General features: G+C 50.3%; 5 protein-coding genes across 5 annotated transcripts; 3 read left to right on the top strand and 2 right to left on the bottom strand.

The window, feature by feature from the left end:
- Window positions 1-2,989: 2,989 nt before the first annotated feature.
- CONPUDRAFT_138468 (RCC1 BLIP-II) lies at window positions 2,990-5,295 on the top strand. Its single transcript, XM_007772796.1, has 8 exons — window positions 2,990-3,240; window positions 3,301-3,426; window positions 3,479-3,522; window positions 3,576-3,687; window positions 3,737-4,229; window positions 4,279-4,365; window positions 4,421-4,861; window positions 4,924-5,295. Exons 1-8 carry the CDS (start codon window positions 2,996-2,998, stop codon window positions 5,170-5,172), a joined length of 1,797 nt encoding a protein of 598 aa, XP_007770986.1. The 5' UTR covers window positions 2,990-2,995; the 3' UTR covers window positions 5,173-5,295.
- A 360-nt stretch (window positions 5,296-5,655) lies between these two features.
- Window positions 5,656-6,566, top strand: CONPUDRAFT_127368 (uncharacterized protein). Its single transcript, XM_007772795.1, has 2 exons — window positions 5,656-5,744; window positions 5,806-6,566. The coding sequence occupies exons 1-2, from the start codon at window positions 5,668-5,670 to the stop codon at window positions 6,476-6,478; spliced, it is 750 nt and encodes a 249-aa protein (XP_007770985.1). The 5' UTR covers window positions 5,656-5,667; the 3' UTR covers window positions 6,479-6,566.
- Window positions 6,529-10,781, bottom strand: CONPUDRAFT_145391 (uncharacterized protein). Its single transcript, XM_007772794.1, has 5 exons — window positions 9,678-10,781; window positions 9,234-9,619; window positions 8,970-8,995; window positions 8,189-8,613; window positions 6,529-8,132 (listed from the first exon to the last, which is right to left on the bottom strand). Exons 1-5 carry the CDS (start codon window positions 10,296-10,298, stop codon window positions 6,672-6,674), a joined length of 2,919 nt encoding a protein of 972 aa, XP_007770984.1. The 5' UTR covers window positions 10,299-10,781; the 3' UTR covers window positions 6,529-6,671.
- Window positions 10,782-11,559: 778 nt separating this feature from the next.
- On the top strand, window positions 11,560-14,519 carry CONPUDRAFT_59390 (uncharacterized protein; the record flags this gene model as incomplete). Its single annotated transcript, XM_007772255.1, has 13 exons — window positions 11,560-11,873; window positions 11,924-12,044; window positions 12,098-12,187; window positions 12,234-12,580; window positions 12,633-12,732; window positions 12,786-13,064; window positions 13,117-13,155; window positions 13,212-13,323; window positions 13,375-13,519; window positions 13,567-13,713; window positions 13,774-13,936; window positions 13,986-14,373; window positions 14,428-14,519. The coding sequence occupies 13 exons, from the start codon at window positions 11,560-11,562 to the stop codon at window positions 14,517-14,519; spliced, it is 2,337 nt and encodes a 778-aa protein (XP_007770445.1).
- A 418-nt stretch (window positions 14,520-14,937) lies between these two features.
- On the bottom strand, window positions 14,938-17,141 carry CONPUDRAFT_59824 (methylenetetrahydrofolate reduct; the record flags this gene model as incomplete). The annotated part of the gene is made up of 8 exons (XM_007772279.1): window positions 14,938-15,162; window positions 15,218-15,436; window positions 15,489-15,751; window positions 15,805-15,985; window positions 16,035-16,673; window positions 16,743-16,875; window positions 16,923-16,993; window positions 17,055-17,141. 8 exons carry the CDS (start codon window positions 17,139-17,141, stop codon window positions 14,938-14,940), a joined length of 1,818 nt encoding a protein of 605 aa, XP_007770469.1.
- Window positions 17,142-17,214: the final 73 nt, after the last annotated feature.

The raw sequence follows: 17,214 nt of genomic DNA, 5'->3' as shown, positions 1-17,214 counted from the left end.
AGCGTACTAACTATCTAGTGCCCTTTTTACTTTATGAAGAATTAACATTCATGAGCGGTGCAATTGAGCGCTATGGACTTCATGCGCAAAGCCCCTATCGATCGCAACCCGCATTTATTACTTACGAAACTCAGTGTTTCACAAACGCTTGCGCTGTGCATTCAAGCCTCGCTCAAGTCGCCATGCTGTAGATCCCTTGTAAAGAACATCTCGACATCGACTCTGCTCAGAAACTTTGAAGCTGTCTAACGTTGGTAGATTGTGGCTCATGATCTCATTGGTGCGATAGCTGATGGTGAGTGCACCCTGACTTTGAGACCAAGAATATGGTGCGTCAAATCAAGGTGAAGGATGAATATTTGAATTGTAAAGCGACTCGGGTTTCAGCGAAGTTGGCGTTTGCGTTGAAGCTGCGGACCCATTTACTGACGCGTTGAGCGCGCGTCCGCGTTAGATAAATATAGCAGTTGCAAACTCACGAACCCCTATCGGGACCTGCGTAAATGTGTGTTTGCGTGCTGCTTACCAACATAGCGAGGAGACCGCAACTCCAGAATTGGAAGACACGCTGAACCCGGCATTGTGTCATAACATCAGCTTGAAGGGTCCGATGTTTGTATAACAATGAGTTCATTGCAAGCGTATGCATAGAAGCTGTTTCAGTCAAATGGGCGGTCTATCAGATCCATACCCTGATGTTAGTACTTCAGTAAATATTAAGGCCCAGGTCCGTACACAAACGACGCTGTGTTAATGCTTCGACAATCGGGTATAAACACTTTATGACTAGCGATGTATCCACCGACCTGTCGAGGTCTGTCCGGCGTCTACTTCTTCATTGAACACAAACCCATCAAACCCAATACTATCTCCATGCTTTGGACGTTACCACATGTCGCACCACAGCCATCCAAGTCGGAGTCTCAGCTAATAGCATAGAACGCCGGCGCTGGCCCTTCGACCCGCCTAGAGTTTATCAGATTGTCACGGTCACAATACCTGTGTAACCACCTTCATGGGCACCTCGGAGCGCCATCTACGGACACGACGTTATCGGGAGGGTGCAATGAACTTCTCAACGCCACGCATGGGACGCGGGCATCGTCGATCTATACGGTGGTCCGGTCGCGCTTTCTGATATGGCGCTGATATGGCGGCCGGGTCCGTTGTCCGTGAGCTAGTGCGAATTTTGAATGGCATGGAGAAATTAGAGGCGTCGTGCTATGTCCTGTGGATATAGTAATTCTGTGCCGTTCATATTCGTTGACATGGGCTAGCAGAGAAGCTCTGCTTCGAGCGCACATGTTTGACAGACACAGGGCAAGACTCGCGCACACCCATTGCGACGGTAACAGCAGGAGCATGGCTCGCGCAATCGCCGTCTTTCCCGAACGAAGCCAATTTTGCGCCACCGTAGTCGGCGTAGGAGTAGGATGAGGAAAAGAATGGTTTGCATGGGAAGATACGAATGAAGAACGCGCACATCGTCGATGGCGTGCCTGCACGACATTGCCACCACAAAGCTCTGCCGCCATTTGAAAGTCGATCTTATTCACTAGACCAGCATTTGTCGGAAATGGTGTTTCGACTTTCGGTGCCTGAAGTTTGCGCAGCAACTTAGCATTCTGATTGACTTTCAAAGGCGGAATTGGCCGCAGCAAGTGGAATAGTGGCGTTAGCCAGTAAGATCAAATATGACAATTGAGGCAGAGATTGTGTCATGCCGTCTGAGTTCGCAAAAACAAATGCTAGATACGAGTTCAGCCGCAGTCTCACCAACAGAGGACTGGTTCACCTTGACCGTCGGCCGAAGAAAGTTCCGAAAGCGATCGACCTGCCTATAGTTGAGTGGCTCAACTTGAACCAATATGTGCCTGAGTGACTCGGCCAAGAGGGCGAAAGTCAACACCGATACTTCTTCGAGCGAGCGCCAATGTAAGGCGGCTATTGCATTAATGCATTGCATTGTTTGCGAAAACCCAAACCGGTGTGTGACCAGGGACAACCGTTGTCATGCGCGCCAAGAAATTATTCATTTACTGGCGGAAGTCAACTTGCTGCAGTAGGCTGCAGTACAGCATGAGCATCAAAAATCAGCTAATTGATCCTGTCTGTGGGTCATTGTTCGATAATCCAAGTAGGGAAAATACTCGAATTGTGGATAGGAGTTAGTTACGGACCACTCGCTGAATGAACGAACGAACGAATGAACGAACCGATCATTGCGGGTAAGGGTGACGTGCGAGAACGCCGATCGAATATCTCGGGAATCCAGGTACCGCCGCCTCCAGAGATCTGCTTCGCTCCCCGGATTACTGGGGAGAAGTGCCAATGTTTACCAGTGAGCGGGAAATAGTGCCCGAAGGACATAGTCGGTGTAGAGTTGATAGGCTATCAGTCAGCACCGGTGAGTGCGGAAAGGCGAGCAGTACGGGTAAAGTACGGGACACGGTAAAAAGGTCCTGTATGTTTCTGCACTTAGTATGAAGGTCACCGTAAACTGGTCGCCGTCGATGTCAATTCAAACGTCGTCTTACATGGGACGACAAACTGCGCGGCAGTGAGCGCTCACCTCAGTGAACGAGGCGATTAGGTCTAGTGACGATATATTTAGTGCTATCGAGCTGTCGAAAATGGCTAGTTCAAGGAAGAGTTGACATAGATACTTACATGTTTCACTCTGGCAGAGCCTACATAGCTGTGATCACAACAAGGTCATAAACTTGAATGACATGCAAACAGCTTTCTCAAACTCAGTTGCTTTGTGGCTGTTACTAGTACTGGCGTCGATGCACGTGGGCAAAAAACGGCTATTGCCACCTCGGCCTCGGGTCTCGGTTCTGAAGCGGAGTGACATCATTTCCGCGTACCCCTGTGGCCCTCCGCTATCTCGCAGCCACAGGCCCGCGGTCATTGGCCAGAGTACCAAATCCTTTGTCCTCAACTATCATCTCATTCTTTGACATTGACCTCAGCACAAACTATTCATCTCGCCATGACGAAGATCGCCGACCTACCCTTTGAGCTGCTTCTAGACAACCTCTTGCCTATCCTCCCTCTCCGTGACCTTCTTCATCTCACGTCCACCAACAAGCTCTTTGCTTCACTCTGTAACGACGAGTTGCTTTGGAAAAGAAAACTACAGGAGGACTTTAACTTCTCAGATGAACGTACTGCACGAGACCATGGATGGAAATTCATTTACAGAGGGATGAGCTATCCCAAAACTTTCGTCTGGGGGTGAGCCCGTCTGCATTGCACTTGATATTCCGATCATACTTGCCTTCTTCCTCCCTTTAGACAGTCTGCAAATGGTAGGCTTGGCCAGAAGATTGGTGACATCGCAAGGGTGGGCGATGCTCCGATGCCCTGCCAGTTACGGATGGCTCCAGGGGTCAGTATTGTCAACCTTGCTGCCGCTGGCATGTATGTACCTTCCCTTGTCCACGGAAAAGTAATCCGATTCCGCTGCATCAAGGTCGTTCTTTGCCTTGGACTCGCGAGGATCAGTGCATGTATGGGGTAAGGAGCTCACACTTCCTTGCTTCGATCATCTCGAACGCGGATCTTTCTAGGCACACTCGATGGGACATCATCAGCCCTGCAGAGAGACGGTTTCTCCGAGCCGCGAAAGACCTCTCCCACCCCCTTAAAGCTAGATATGCCGGCGCCCACACGGATTATCAGGTAAGTTGAAAGAGACATTATATGTAAAGCTCTCATCCCGCACTTGCAGTACTGGAAGATTACATGCAACTACTTTGGACGGGAATGGTGACGTATGGGCGTTTCTCTCTTGGGGGAGACCATTCAAGCTTGTTGCCTCTTCGCTGGATCACCCCTTCAACTTATCCACCCCGCTGCGTGTTGAATCTGGATGGACATTCTCATCAGTCCTGACGGCCTCTGGGGACGTGTTTGTGTGGTGGCCATTCTCAGAAGAGATTGAGGCAACAGTGACCCAGCAAGAATTGATATTAGCCGAATCTGACGATAAGGTACATGCCACGGCCGACCAGACCATTCCGTGCACAACATGGACTCTGCAGAAAGACCCATTCCAACTCCCTCCACTGCCGAGCGATCTTCCACGCCGAGAAACCTCACCTATAAGTTTGATCAAGATTGCTGCTTTGGAGCAAAGTCTTATCGGTTTAACTAACCACGGCCATGTTCTCAAATTCGAGCTGACAAGTGAGGAAAACGTTCAGTCTGAAACATGGAAATACGTAAGTGCATAGCTCCTCTAGGCAGTTATGAAGCTCAGATTAGCCACAGCTGCCGTTCTTCTGTGAAACTGAGCGGATTAAACAGAAGTTTGGGGAACAGAGTCTCGAACATCCACAAGAAGTCCGGATAACTCATGTAACTTGTTCACTCCTTGTGGGTGCATTCCTGTTCACGTTCATCTATCCCACAGATTACTGCGCAATTCCAAACCTTCGTCGCATACTCGACAGGTTCTAGCTCGGTCGTTCTCATGGGCTACAGTTCCACAGCTCCTGACGAGGCACCAATGATACTTCCAGCTCTACAGAACAACAACATCATATCTGTGGTTCTCGGGGACTACCACTATGGAGCTCTAACTTCCACAGGCAAGCTGCTGACCTGGGGTGGATTTTCTCGCGGTGCTTTGGGCCTCGGCGATCCGACGAAGATTGAGGTTGGCCAGCCCGGAGGATACAGAACAGAAAGGGACAGGCTCACCGCTCAGACTAACGGAGGCCCGTACCCTCCTGCAGCCACTGAGCCAACCGAGGTCAGATTCGACCACGGGTACAAGCGGAAAAGAGATATGTTCTGCTTCGCGGTCACGGCGGCGGGATGGCACATGGGCGCGCTCGTTATAGACATGGAGGTGAGTATGGCGAATTCGCTCGCAATAAAGAAGATGATATTCTAAACGGGTCCAAAAATAAGCATCGTAGGGAAGCTGAGGACGATAGTGACGAAGGTGTCAGTATGCCTGGGGGATTCCCATCTGACCGTGGACAATCAGACATTCCGACAAACTATCCCGCCGAACCTGGAACGTGGGGACATGGTTTCAACCCCGTTGGCGGGACTCCGTTCCGCGTCGGTTTTGCGGGGAGAGGACTTCGAGGTGGTCATCGGGGACTCACCATTCGAGGCATGCAAAGCAGAGGTCGAGGAGGGCCATTGCCGTAGAAGTCGCCTAAAGGTGTATCAGACACAATGTATCTGTGGCACTCGGAAGCCGTGCATACCCTCACAGCAGGGCAGCTTTGAGACTTTCTTATAAGCCACCCACGGTTCAGCAATAGAAGAGCTTCCATCAGATAACACGACCGCCTTCCTTATCAACTATCGAGCGAAATTTGTGTATATGACTCAGCGACCAGAAACATTGATCAGCAGTCGTAGCAAAAGCAGTCCACCATCCATTGCGAGGTAGGTAACGATCCAGAAACTGGAGATGAATCTACCTGTTTATGGCCTATCGCTGCATACGCAATATCCTTCGTCTTGGACGAAACTTCTGTACTCACGGAGCGACTGATAATAGCTGGCCACTGCCTGGTCATGGGGACAGAAGTGGACCAGTATCCTTTATGAGGATCTCGCTGGGTATAAAAGAGTGACCTCTGAGGACGCTGCGATAATACCAGCTACTCACAGACAGGCCAACGTCCGACCAACGCAATGGCCCCTATTATCTTCTACGACATCCCCAGCACCCTTCCCATTAACGCTTGGTCGCCCAACTGCTGGAAGACTAGGTGTGTAGCTGTTCTTGTGATGTGACGTTGGGGCAGAACAGCTGATCGGCGAGTCCTGTAGGTACGCCCTGAACATCAAAGGCGTCCCCTACACCACCGAGTGGGTCGAGTACCCCGACATTGAGGCCTTGGCCCTCCAAATTGGTGCTGCGCCTACCGGCACTAAAGACGACGGCAGCCCGTCGTACACGCTGCCCATCATCAATGACCCCAACACGGGCAAGGTCGTCTCCGACTCCTTCCTCATCGCCGAGTACCTCGACGAGACGTACTCGGGCGGAAACTTCAATACACTCTTCCCATCCAACTCCAAGCCGCTTGTTGAGGCGTTCGAGGGCGGCCTCGTCGGAGCGCTCAGCCCCGCACTCCCGCTCCTTCTCTCCATCAGCGCGCCCGTCCTGAACCCATCCAGCAAGGAGTATTTCCGCCGCACGCGCGAGGCCAAGTTCGGCAAGAAGCTCGAGGAGTTCTCCGCCCTTGGTGCGCCGCGTACCGCGGACTGGGCCAAGGCGGAGGAGGGCTTCGCTCAGGTAGCGGGCTGGCTCGCCAAGAACGGCAACGGCCCCTACGTGCTCGGCGACACCGTCTCGTACGCCGATGGTGTCCTCGGTGCTTGGTTGATCTGGGCCAAGATTGTAACGCCAGGACAGGGTGTCAAGGACCTCAGCACCTGGCAAGATGGCAGGTGGGACAAGTACCTGAAGGACTTGGAGCCCTTCTCGCAGGTGTACTGAACGGAGATGGATGGACTGGCTGTGTAGAGACTGTTACAAGAATGAACTACGCACCGTGTATTATTTAGGCGACTTGAACACTTTACGCGAGGAATGTAAGGAAGAGATTGGCACTGTTATTAAGGTCCATAAAGCGTAAAGAATGGATGAAGATATAGGTTGTGGTCTGAAACGAACGCGTTACAAGCTATACCTATGTGGCTTTCAACTTGAAGATGTTCCGTAAGGGCGTCAAACTCATCTTCTTGGGTAGCCCGCCACTGCTACTGCCAGATGATTTCCTCGTCGATTCACTGGCGTCAAAGGATGCCCATCGCATGCGAGATCTTCGGGACGATTTTTTCCCTGGACTCTCGTCTGCCTGGGGAGTGGGTTGCTGAGGCGTGACGTGAGCTTCGTTGACATTGTTTTCCTTATTGTAGTCGCCATTCTGAGGACGGATATCCAAAACGGTGTCCATCACGGGAGAAGGTTTTGGCTTCTTGTTTACCCTTAAGGGAAGGACACGCAAGTTAACCGAACATCCTACTGCATTCGTCTCAGACTCTAGTGATGCGAAAGACAATCCATCTATTGGCCCTTCCTCGTCATCTTGTTGGATGGACGCATTCCATGAGACACCAGTATCGTGGCCAGACTCAGAAATATGGTCAATATGCGACTCGGCGTCCATGTCTAGACCGAGAGAGGAAAGGTTTCCGGCATGAGTTGAGCTGCGAGGAAACGGTGATGGCGTTCTAACGTCGGCAGAGAAATAGAAATCCTCCACGGGTCCTTCAATAGTCCTTTGTGCGACTCCCTCAAATCTGACATATTTGGATTTCTTCAAGATTCCTTTGGGGGTAACCGATGTGGGCACGCCATTGAGAACATAGTCTCCAGATGACCTTCTGATAGAACTGGCGACATAGCGAGTCCTGGAGCCATGTTCGCTGGAGCGCGATTGAGTCGCATCAATATCGCGGATAAAAGCCCAGGGGTCGTGATTTATATCAAACTTCGAAGACCCCTCACCATCGGGCAGAGAACCCCCATCGTTTGAAGCCGAAGTCGGGCCCAAGCCCGAAGAGGCAGTGCACCGAGTTGTGCTGGCAATCATACCATTGCGTTTCAAACTCATGGTCATAGAAGACCTGGTGATCTTTGACGACAGAGTAGACGGAGAAGTGCGAGAAAGCTTGTGCGTGATAATGTAGTCGCCAAAACTGGAGCCAACGTCCCTAGACGGATGGGTGGGTATTCCGTGAACAACTAAGCCAGAGCGCCTAGAAGTGGTAGCTGCGGCTCGAGCAGCCGTCTGAGACTGAAGCCGGCGCACTGGCCGGGCAATCCGAGAAGGCCCAATAGGAAGTTTCGGTCCAGCTTGAGCACTAGCCAACCGCTCAAAGTGATCTCTGCCGAGTACAGGTACCTCTCTAGTAGCTGCTTTCGCCTGTCTCCGTCGAAGAGCATCTATAATTGGGCTTGAGCGAGCGGTTTCGTCCGTTGTTTCAGAAGTCGGAGAGCTATCCGTGTCTGCTTGGATTCGTGGCGATTGTACTCTCTGAGGGATGCGCGTCCTGCCATCAGGATGTCTTTGTCCAGAGGGAAAGGTAGTTGCAGGTGCACCCGCCCAAGGGGCCTGTAGCGGGGCCCATTTGGAAGAAGTGCAGTTCTTGGGGCAAAGTCGTTGGATGAATCAGACGTCACTACACTACGAGCGTAACTCACCAACCAAGCCTGCAAAAGCATCCTCTCTTTCGCCACCAGTTTCATACGCGGTCCGGTGGGTATCGTAACGAGAAAGGGGAGACTGTCATCATCATGCTCCATAGCGAATTTGCTTGAACCCAATGGATGTCGCAGTGCTGACACAGGCAAGGCTCCTAGTTGATCAGCGAAGACAGAGGAGTAGCGATCTTCAGGGAATGGCGGGACCTTCTGATCAGTTTTATCCAGGCTGAAAAACTCAGACCATGAGAAAGGCGGGAACTCGTCGAGTAGCACGGTTCTGTCTTCGGCGGTTGACAGAACGTCCAGGATGTCAAAAGTGAACGAGTCTGCGAGAGTTTGTCGGACAGGATGTCGATTCAGAGGTACCCGAGGACGCGCTGCATGACGAGAGGCCATTGGAATATAGACAAAAAAGTAGAGAACTAAAAAAGAGCGTGGGGTAGTGATGATGAATAGATGGAAGAGGGAGACAAAGAGAAACTGCATTGAAGTGGCTGGCCTCTGCGGTGCAGTCCGTGCTTAGCTCCTATGAAAACCGGAGTCCAAATTTCCCGACAGAAAGATAACTGAGAACTTGGTATGGACTACCAACCTGTGTTTGCGCAATATGTACTGTACACAGCCATATCGTACACAAAGTTTCATACAAGCAGCTAGAAACAAGAATGAAAACAACAATACTTTACGATGTAAAGTGATCAAGGCATCCGGGAGAGTTCGTCCGACAACCAGCAGCCCTGTGCATACAGAATCCATTCGAAAATAGAGTACAGCTTACATATCGGATCGTTCCTTCTCAAAAAGCTACACCGGTATTGGAGAGAAGGACACGACATTCCGCAAGTGGTCCATAAAGGCTGAAAACGAGGCGAAGAAGAATTCAGATGGAGTCATATGTGGGTTGAGGTCGAACATCCGCCAGGACCGAGAGCTTGAATGTGAGCTTGAGGGCTTCTCTGCTTCAGCGACTTGTTGTCTGCAAAAGTGTGGTTGAACCTTGAACATTAAAAGGCTGTTGATGAACCTCAGTGGAGCTTCGAACCTTTCATTCTCACGATCTAGAGGGTGTATACTCCTTGCTGAATTTGGTAGCGACGGCAAGCGCGAAGTTTCGGAAAGATGAGCGTCTTCAAACTGTGTATGGATGAATCTGCAGCTCTCAGGGACACAGCTGGTGGAAAGAGTTGACCCGGAGTGGACAATGCGAGAGTTTGGATAGCATGAATACGGGCTGTCACCATGGTTGACTCGAGACTGAACGCGAAGTTCTGCGCATGGTGAGCGGGAACTAATGGGATCCATGTCAAGGTCTGACAGCACTCTCTCGGTATCATCTTGACACGCTTCTACATGGTTGAGTAATTCGTAAATTGCTTCGCTACTTGCGGGTACTTTCTGTCTGATGCTGCTTTCATCACCAGCTTCACTCTGGACGTGCTCAAGTAAAAATGCAAGTTAAAGTCAATGGCGCTTGTAGAGCACTTACAATTGAGGCCCAGAAGTCATCGTCGCCATCATCCTCGGGATCCAATTGCCAGTCGTTCTGTGAAGGTGGCCTTTTGGCCGTTTCCGATAGAAAGTTCACCCCATTGTCATCAGGGTGCATCGCACACTTGCTTTCTCTGCCTTCTGAGCTCCGCATACCAACGTTATAGTCCCGATTAGGCATTGCCAGAGACGACGAGTTCGACGACCGGCGATCGACACTCAATGCCACCTGTACTCCGTGAATCAAATGTGGACACGGTGCTATGTTTTCTGCTGGGCGCTCGGGAAACGTCATTGGCCCTGTTCCACCTGGAGTCACTCGTGAAGACAAGGTGGTTACTGTGGCATCTGGCCGTAGATTCGGGAGCGAGCGAGCACGAAAGATACGTTGAATACGATGATCGCTTGTGCTAGATGTAGATTCTTTGGTTGAAAATACAGAACGCTGTGGGACGTCAAGAAGTGCCGACTTAGTTCTCCTGATAACCCGAGCTGAAAGGTTATGCATGGCCGCTATGCTCTTTTGCCGAAGCTTGTTAGGCGACCAACGAATGCTAGATGCTAAAGGAGAGGAAGGTGCATCTGTCGAAAAGGTCTGGAGGTGAGTACAATTGCTCATGAAGGGAGGTTGGGGGCGTTGACGCCGATGTGTTTGTTTTTACGAGCCAGGTGCACAACAATTTATGGGACACTAAAGCGCCTGCCCGCGCTCATCGGTCCAATGTCAGGATCAATCTGTCCAAAGGCTCACAGGTATCAGCAGAGCTGGCCTACGGGCCCTGATGATAAGTAGACTAAAGGAAATAGTTGCATTCAAAGCGTCCTTGGGCTTTCTCGGCGAGAAGCTCTAAATCTGCACAGGAGTGATAGGGTTGCGATACCGGTGGCAAGTGAGGTCTTGCTGTGAATGCTGTAGATAGCTTACTGCGTAGAGATGGCCGAGGGGGTTAAAGCTCCATAGCAGGTCTTCTGGATGGCCCCGCATGATTAGGCCCGGTTATGTCTTCACTGGTGTGCCGGTGACGAGGCAACGAAGCATCTGTCCCTGTATGCGAGGACTGAAATTGAAATGAATAGTTTTGATGAGGATCATCGATCAGCGTCGACAGACAAGAGTAGATGCGACCAATCCTCTCACGTTCAAACGTCCAAACACTTCTGATCTCTTACAATTTGCTCTGTGTCTCACCGCTTCCACAACTACCCCCCTCCTTGGGTTTGCCTACTTTTTCTACCTCAGTCAGTTCTCCTCCTTGTCCAGCCGAGCGGACCTTGGGTTTCGCTTCCTCCCTGAATTAGATCGATCTTCGACTCAACCTTCGGCTACCCGTGGAACGCTGTTGCGAAACCGTGTACTTCAATCCCGCGTCATAGTCCGAGTTATCGTCCACTTGAACTCTTTGACCCTCAATTTATGCTCTCGACCCTTGTTTGTCATTGCTGACGTGCCAGTCTGGATAATATTTGTTTTCAGGAGAGAACTGTTGCTTCCCTGGTACGTGCAGTTCCTGTCCCATCCTTCCAACGGATGAATACACTTTTTATTTTTATTTGCACGTCAGTCGGAGTACTTTACCGTACATAGGACGTTAACTTCGCTTTCTGATCTTCTCATCCTTATCATATCATAACTTGTTCGCTAACCCTCCTTCACTTGCGTTCATACAGGTGTTCCAACATATTATATACGACATCAACATTTTCTGGCTTGCTGTAGAACTGGAGTATCTGTACTAGAAGTTGAGGAAGTTGTTTTTAATGTACGTTATGATTCCCGAATGACACACCCCTTTCGAGTGATCTCTCTCAAAACCGCCAACCCGTTGTACCTCGCTTTGAAACACGACGTCTAACCTAACTTTAACTCAGTAGATTCTATTATGTCCAAACACGCCTCTTCAGCCTCAGGAGCCGGCGCTTCTCGCTCAACACTAGCACCACCTGCCGCCAACGGGGTTGGATCGGGAAATAGGAAATCAGCCCTAGTGCCTACCAACTCCGTCACGACCCAGGATGGTACCACCGTACGGGCGCGTATCGACCCTACCCTAACGGTTGAGGATGTCGTACGGCAGCTTTGCATGAACCTCAAGTTTGCGGCGCAATCAACCAATTACGCTTTGCGAGACGATAATGGCGAGCTACTCACTAATGATAATCTGAGGAGAATGATTAAGAACAAGTCTCATCTGAGGTACGCACCTTGTCAAGATGTTGACAGATCGCTTGATTTACTTTTGATAGGCTTGTAAATTCCGCCGCTGTTGAAGCAGCCGCAATCATTGAGAAATTGTACGCCCGCGACGATGAGGGTCAGAATACGAATTGGAAGTTCGCACTTTTCTCCCTTCAGAAATTCCTAAGGGTATATTTCGTCTTCATCTATCATGGGAGATGCTTACGCCATCGTTGTTACAGGAAGAGCAATTTGCCAAAGAGTTCCTCTACCGAGATGGACTGAGAGTGTTGATTGATGTCATCAACACTCAACACGGCAATACTCTCGCAGTAAGCTTTAAGTGACTGCTTAGGGAAAGTTCTCATTTTGTTTAAGTACGCATTGACTGCGATGCAAAACCTCATGGAACTGGACTACGGCTGGTCAGACCTAGATAGTGCCTTCATCCTCAAAATTGTTCAGATCCTGTCTTCCCCTCAATCGCTCGTTAACGTCTGTCGACCGGCAACTGCTATACTCAAGAAGTTGGTTGAAGCGGACCCTTCTGTCATAGCTGGTCCTCAGGCAGCCAGCTCAAGCACGGGTGCTCCAGCGGCCCCACCCGACTCTGTGTATTGTTATGGATTCCGCGTCGTCTATGAACAAATGTGTCGGGAAAAGGGGCTTCTGGAAACGGTTGTCGGTAGATTGGGAAGCGCCGACACCGCTACGGCTCTCCACAGGTGAGAAATTGTAGGTGCAAAACGAGTACATTTGATTTATGGTCCTTTCCAGTATGATGCTCATCAACTCGCTTCTGTCCAATGTGAGCGATGACCAATGGGATGAGTTTGTCTTTCAGCTAGAGCGCCTGAACGTGCGCAAGGCTGTCATTGTGAGTGCCAGTTTCACTCATTATTGTGGGATACTGAAGAGATCGCGTTCTAGCGTCTGATGTCGTCGCATACCGTTGACGATCTCACGTCATGTATATTGGACTTTCAAGCCAACATGCTAAGGGTGACTCATCGAAAGATGGTCACGCTCGTAGAGCCGGAAGTTGAGCCAGCACATGCATCAGCTCTGCAGTTCATCTGGGAGAGCAGCAAGGTCAGGGAAGATGTCGATCCTGAAGGCGGGGTGTTCAAGTGGCGAAAAGTCGGCTTCGCTAGCGAGGACCTCATTCAGGAATTCACTGAAGTGGGTGTGCTGGGCTTGGATTGTATGGTAGGTGGGTCGTGACTCGCACACAAACATGACCTAAGTAGACTCCATTTAGCGCAATTTTGTGCAAGAAGATCCCGAGTTTTTCTCAAAGGTAGCTTGTCAATATCTTCTTCTCATACTGTAATTCAATAAATCCTTTATCGTTAGGTGGTGCTCGAGCAGCTCAGCCGGCCACAAGAGCGGAGATGCCCTATTGCTAAGGCATCTAACGAGGTTGTTGAGCTTCTTTCGGAACACTGGGCCATCTTTGCGCCAGGCTGTATGTGCCTTTGTTCAAACTGTTACAACAGACCGCACTCACACGTTACAGATCAAACATCAACTACTTTCCAGCCATTCTTCTTGAACTTCTACAGGGTTCATACACTAGCAACGCACTTCTTCCTGCGAATGTGGAACGAGAGCGGTTCCGCCGCAGGAGATTTTACTCGAATCGCTGCCCTTGCTCGTAGCCAGTGAGCATACTCGGCGTGTCGTATTCATGAGGTTGACTGTATTTCAGAGTGAATGTAGCGCTCAAGCGCGAGAACGTCAAGGAGTGGCATGAGGTCGAACATGACTTTGTTGAGTCCGAATATCGTGCTGTGAGGGATAGGCAGATGAAGGAGCTGGAAGCGGAGGATGAACTGCTGAGTAAGGTCCCAGTGCGGTAAGTACTCGTGGATGGTACCTTTCAAAGCGTGCACTAACATACATGCATTCGTCACAGTAACTTGAAGGAGAAACTATACAAGGAGTCATTCGAGTTCGTGAGGCAGCAACGCATTCACTGCATGATGCAGGGTGCCTGGTTCATGAATGCTGTTCCCAGCAATGCTGGGCCAAAGGATGTCATGCGACGACCTGCGAAGCCATGGCGGTTCATGCGACTAGTAAGTATGTAAGGTCTTCTGAGATTTCATCCCTCATCTCTATGTCTAGGACAACAGTTCGAAATATCTCAACTACGTCGATAGCGCGGTCAAATTCCCAGTTCGCAATGGAATTGAGGACCTCCCCGATCGCGTTGAGATTTCTTCGATAGCAGAGATTACCACTGGCACCTGTGCACCTCCTCCCAATGTTCTCCGCGAGCAGTATGACCTCCCTCCCGCTGGACCTCTGACGCCTTCTCCACTCTCTTTCTCAATCATCAGTTCTATCGACGGCACATCCATTGCAGACCACATCGCCCCTGATCAGGGCAGATGGGCCGACTGGACCGACGGTCTCAACATGCTAAGACGAGACAGTGGGCACGTCACCTCGGACGAGACCAAGGGGTACGTCGATGCGCTGACAGAGATCGGTTTGAAAATCAAACTTCTCGGTATGTTATCTGCTTGTAGGACCTCCTTGGTGTCTCTCACATGAAATTATTTAGACCTATCCGGAGAGAAGGTTGATATTCCAAGCGGCCTAGTGGCTGGACCACCACCTATCAATACCGATTTTTTCTTCTCAGACCTTATCTAAGATATTTTGGCGTTGCGCTTGATTACTTAGGGTCGTTTGATGCACAGTTCCCTAATTTCTGACAAAGTTCGAATTAAGGGCCTCAGAGATCGAGGTACACTAATATTAATCGCTCGTATGGCCTACTAAATAAACCAACCCCGCTCCTCCATCAATGTCAGAGGTGTATGCAGTTGATGCAGATTGTAAGTAGATGTATGTCTGATGGTACAAGCAGTTGATGCAGTGCGATGATGGTATATGGAGGGAGAGGTATGGTGCGGCGGGCATGCGTGGGGGAATGCAATAGTAATGTGAAAGGGAGGGCGTAATGCGTAATAACGCTACGAAGCCGGCCAGGAAGCAACGGGGTGTTGAACCCTAAGAGCAACGAGCAGAGAAATTGTGATTAAGCGAAGGTGGAGTCGGTTGAACGGCTTTAGTTAGGGACGCCGTCATGCACTGGAGAGCCATCGGCGTGAGATTTGGCGTACTCCTCGCCAGCCTTAAAAAAGGGCTGGAAGATGGCTTCAGGATCTTTGAAGTCATTGTGTACAACATTCACAAGGTAGGACGTTCCCATAATGCCAGTAATGGTCTTGTGAGCTTGACTGTCCTTCTGGTAGATGTCCGCCCACTTCATACCGAGCTCATAGGCCTCGTCCTGAAAGCAACATATATTAGTTACATGCATGAATCAACATACATGATCAAAGTACCTTCCAGGCCATGAAACTGATTGCCTCCACGATAGTGGGCTGGATGATCTCCTTACCAGGGAAGACGCCCCATGTCACAGCGTTGGGTCCCTCAGAGTGGTTGTTCGTGCGTAAGTCGCCTTGCCTGTTGATGACATAGTAGGTGATATTGATGTCCTGCTCAATGTGAGAGATCAGGAGGTCGAGGAGTTTGGGGCCAACGAAAAACTCCAAGTATGCCTACACAAGATACATAAATGCGACCCGCCGTCTATCGGGAAGGGGGACATACCTTCTGGTAGACGTAGCCGTTGCTGGGCCCCCAACCAACGTCGGGATCGTCACTACGGGCACCATTTACGGCGGGCTGGGAGTTGATGGTGAGGAATCCGAGTTCGTTTATGCGTGCCAGTTGATTGGAGATAATTGATGTTTCCGTCGCAGCAGCCTGGTCCGACCACGGAAGGGCGTTTAGTTCCTTGTAGCAGAAACGACTGAACAGCTTTGTGACATCGCCGAACGTTGATGGTTCACCCCACAGCTTGAGACCTTCCTCTTTCTGTTGTAAGGGTTGTGACCAATGAAGTCAAGTAATGGGGATATGCTACTTACGGAGTGCTTGAGCGATACGCCGTAGCCGTCCAGTTCACCATAGGCAGGACTACGAGAGTCTCCAAAACGGCCGTTGGGAAACTCATCCCAGTTTTCAGTACGAGAAAGGTATGACTTCGCCCGGTTAGCCCAGAAGATCGGGCGGATTGTCTCGTTCCTTCTACTCGGAGTGAGGGACTATCCCAAATAGGTTAGCATAAGATGCAAGTGCAATCATAGAACGTACTTGTCTCCACGGCAATGGTTTGACTGTCTCCACACGAGGCACAAGATTGAGCTCCTCCAGTAGCATTTTTGTTGCTTTCTCGAGGTTCATAGTGTAGAAGTGAATTCCACGAATGCCAATATCCGCGGCCAAGATCTTGCGACACATCTCAGCGACAAGTTTCGTCCCAATCTCTCGAACTTTCTCATCATTATTCTTGTGAGGCTCCAGCACATCCATAAACGACTGGGGAATTTGTGTCTTGGCTAGGTTCGTTGACTTTAGGAACCCGTTCCACGTTTGTACGGGCGCGACTCCAGGGACGATGGGGATAGTGATGCCTGCAGCACGAACGGCCTTCACCCAATCAATGAAGAGATCGACATCGTAGAACATTTGAGTCATGATGAAGTTGACCCCGGCATCAACCTTCTCCTTGAGGTAACGCATCTCTGCATCGCGTTCTTCGGGAGGAAGAAGGTGGTATTGAGGGAATCCGGCAATTGCAATATCGAAGTAGTCGCCATAATTCTTGCGGATGTGCTTGACAAGGTCGATACCGTGGACAAAGCCACCCTCAACAGCTTCCCATTCCTCCTTACCTGCCGGAGGATCGCCCCGGAGAGCAAGGATATTCCGGCACCCATGCTCCTTCGCTTCCTGTTGAGTTTGAAATGAGCCAAGGCGGTGCGAGACGCCATTAATAGAGATGTGTGGTGTGCGACTTACACGGAGCGCGATGTCGACCTTTTCCATAGGCATGTTCGTGCACGTCAAATGCATGCAGGTCTCGATGCCCAGTGTGCCCTGGCAAGTCTTTACCAGCTCGGACGTTAATTCTGATGTTCTCCCTCCTGCATTCCTACAGCACGATCAGTACGGTGACGCATAGATAAATTACGTACACACCAGGTGATATCCACGAATTCAGGGCCCAAGCCCCGCATGCGCTCTATACGATCTAGAAGATTTTGGAGGCCCTGCGCAGTGAACCGTCAGATTGCTGGGAAAGTGTGCTCAAACAAGGGCATTATGCCACACCTGGGCTGTCCGAGGAGGGAAATACTCAAAAGACCACCAAACCTTGCCCTGAGATTGGGAGTGCTGGACCTTTTGACTGATCTTCATCGTAAGGGGAGGGAAAGAAAAGGTCGTAAGATGTAGCGTCAAAAGAAAGAGAAAGAAAGAGGCGTGAAACGAG

This window comes from Coniophora puteana (assembly GCF_000271625.1).
Source record: "Coniophora puteana RWD-64-598 SS2 unplaced genomic scaffold CONPUscaffold_9, whole genome shotgun sequence".
Classification (NCBI taxonomy): domain Eukaryota; kingdom Fungi; phylum Basidiomycota; class Agaricomycetes; order Boletales; family Coniophoraceae; genus Coniophora; species Coniophora puteana.
This window is presented reverse-complemented; position numbering and strand designations above follow the sequence as displayed.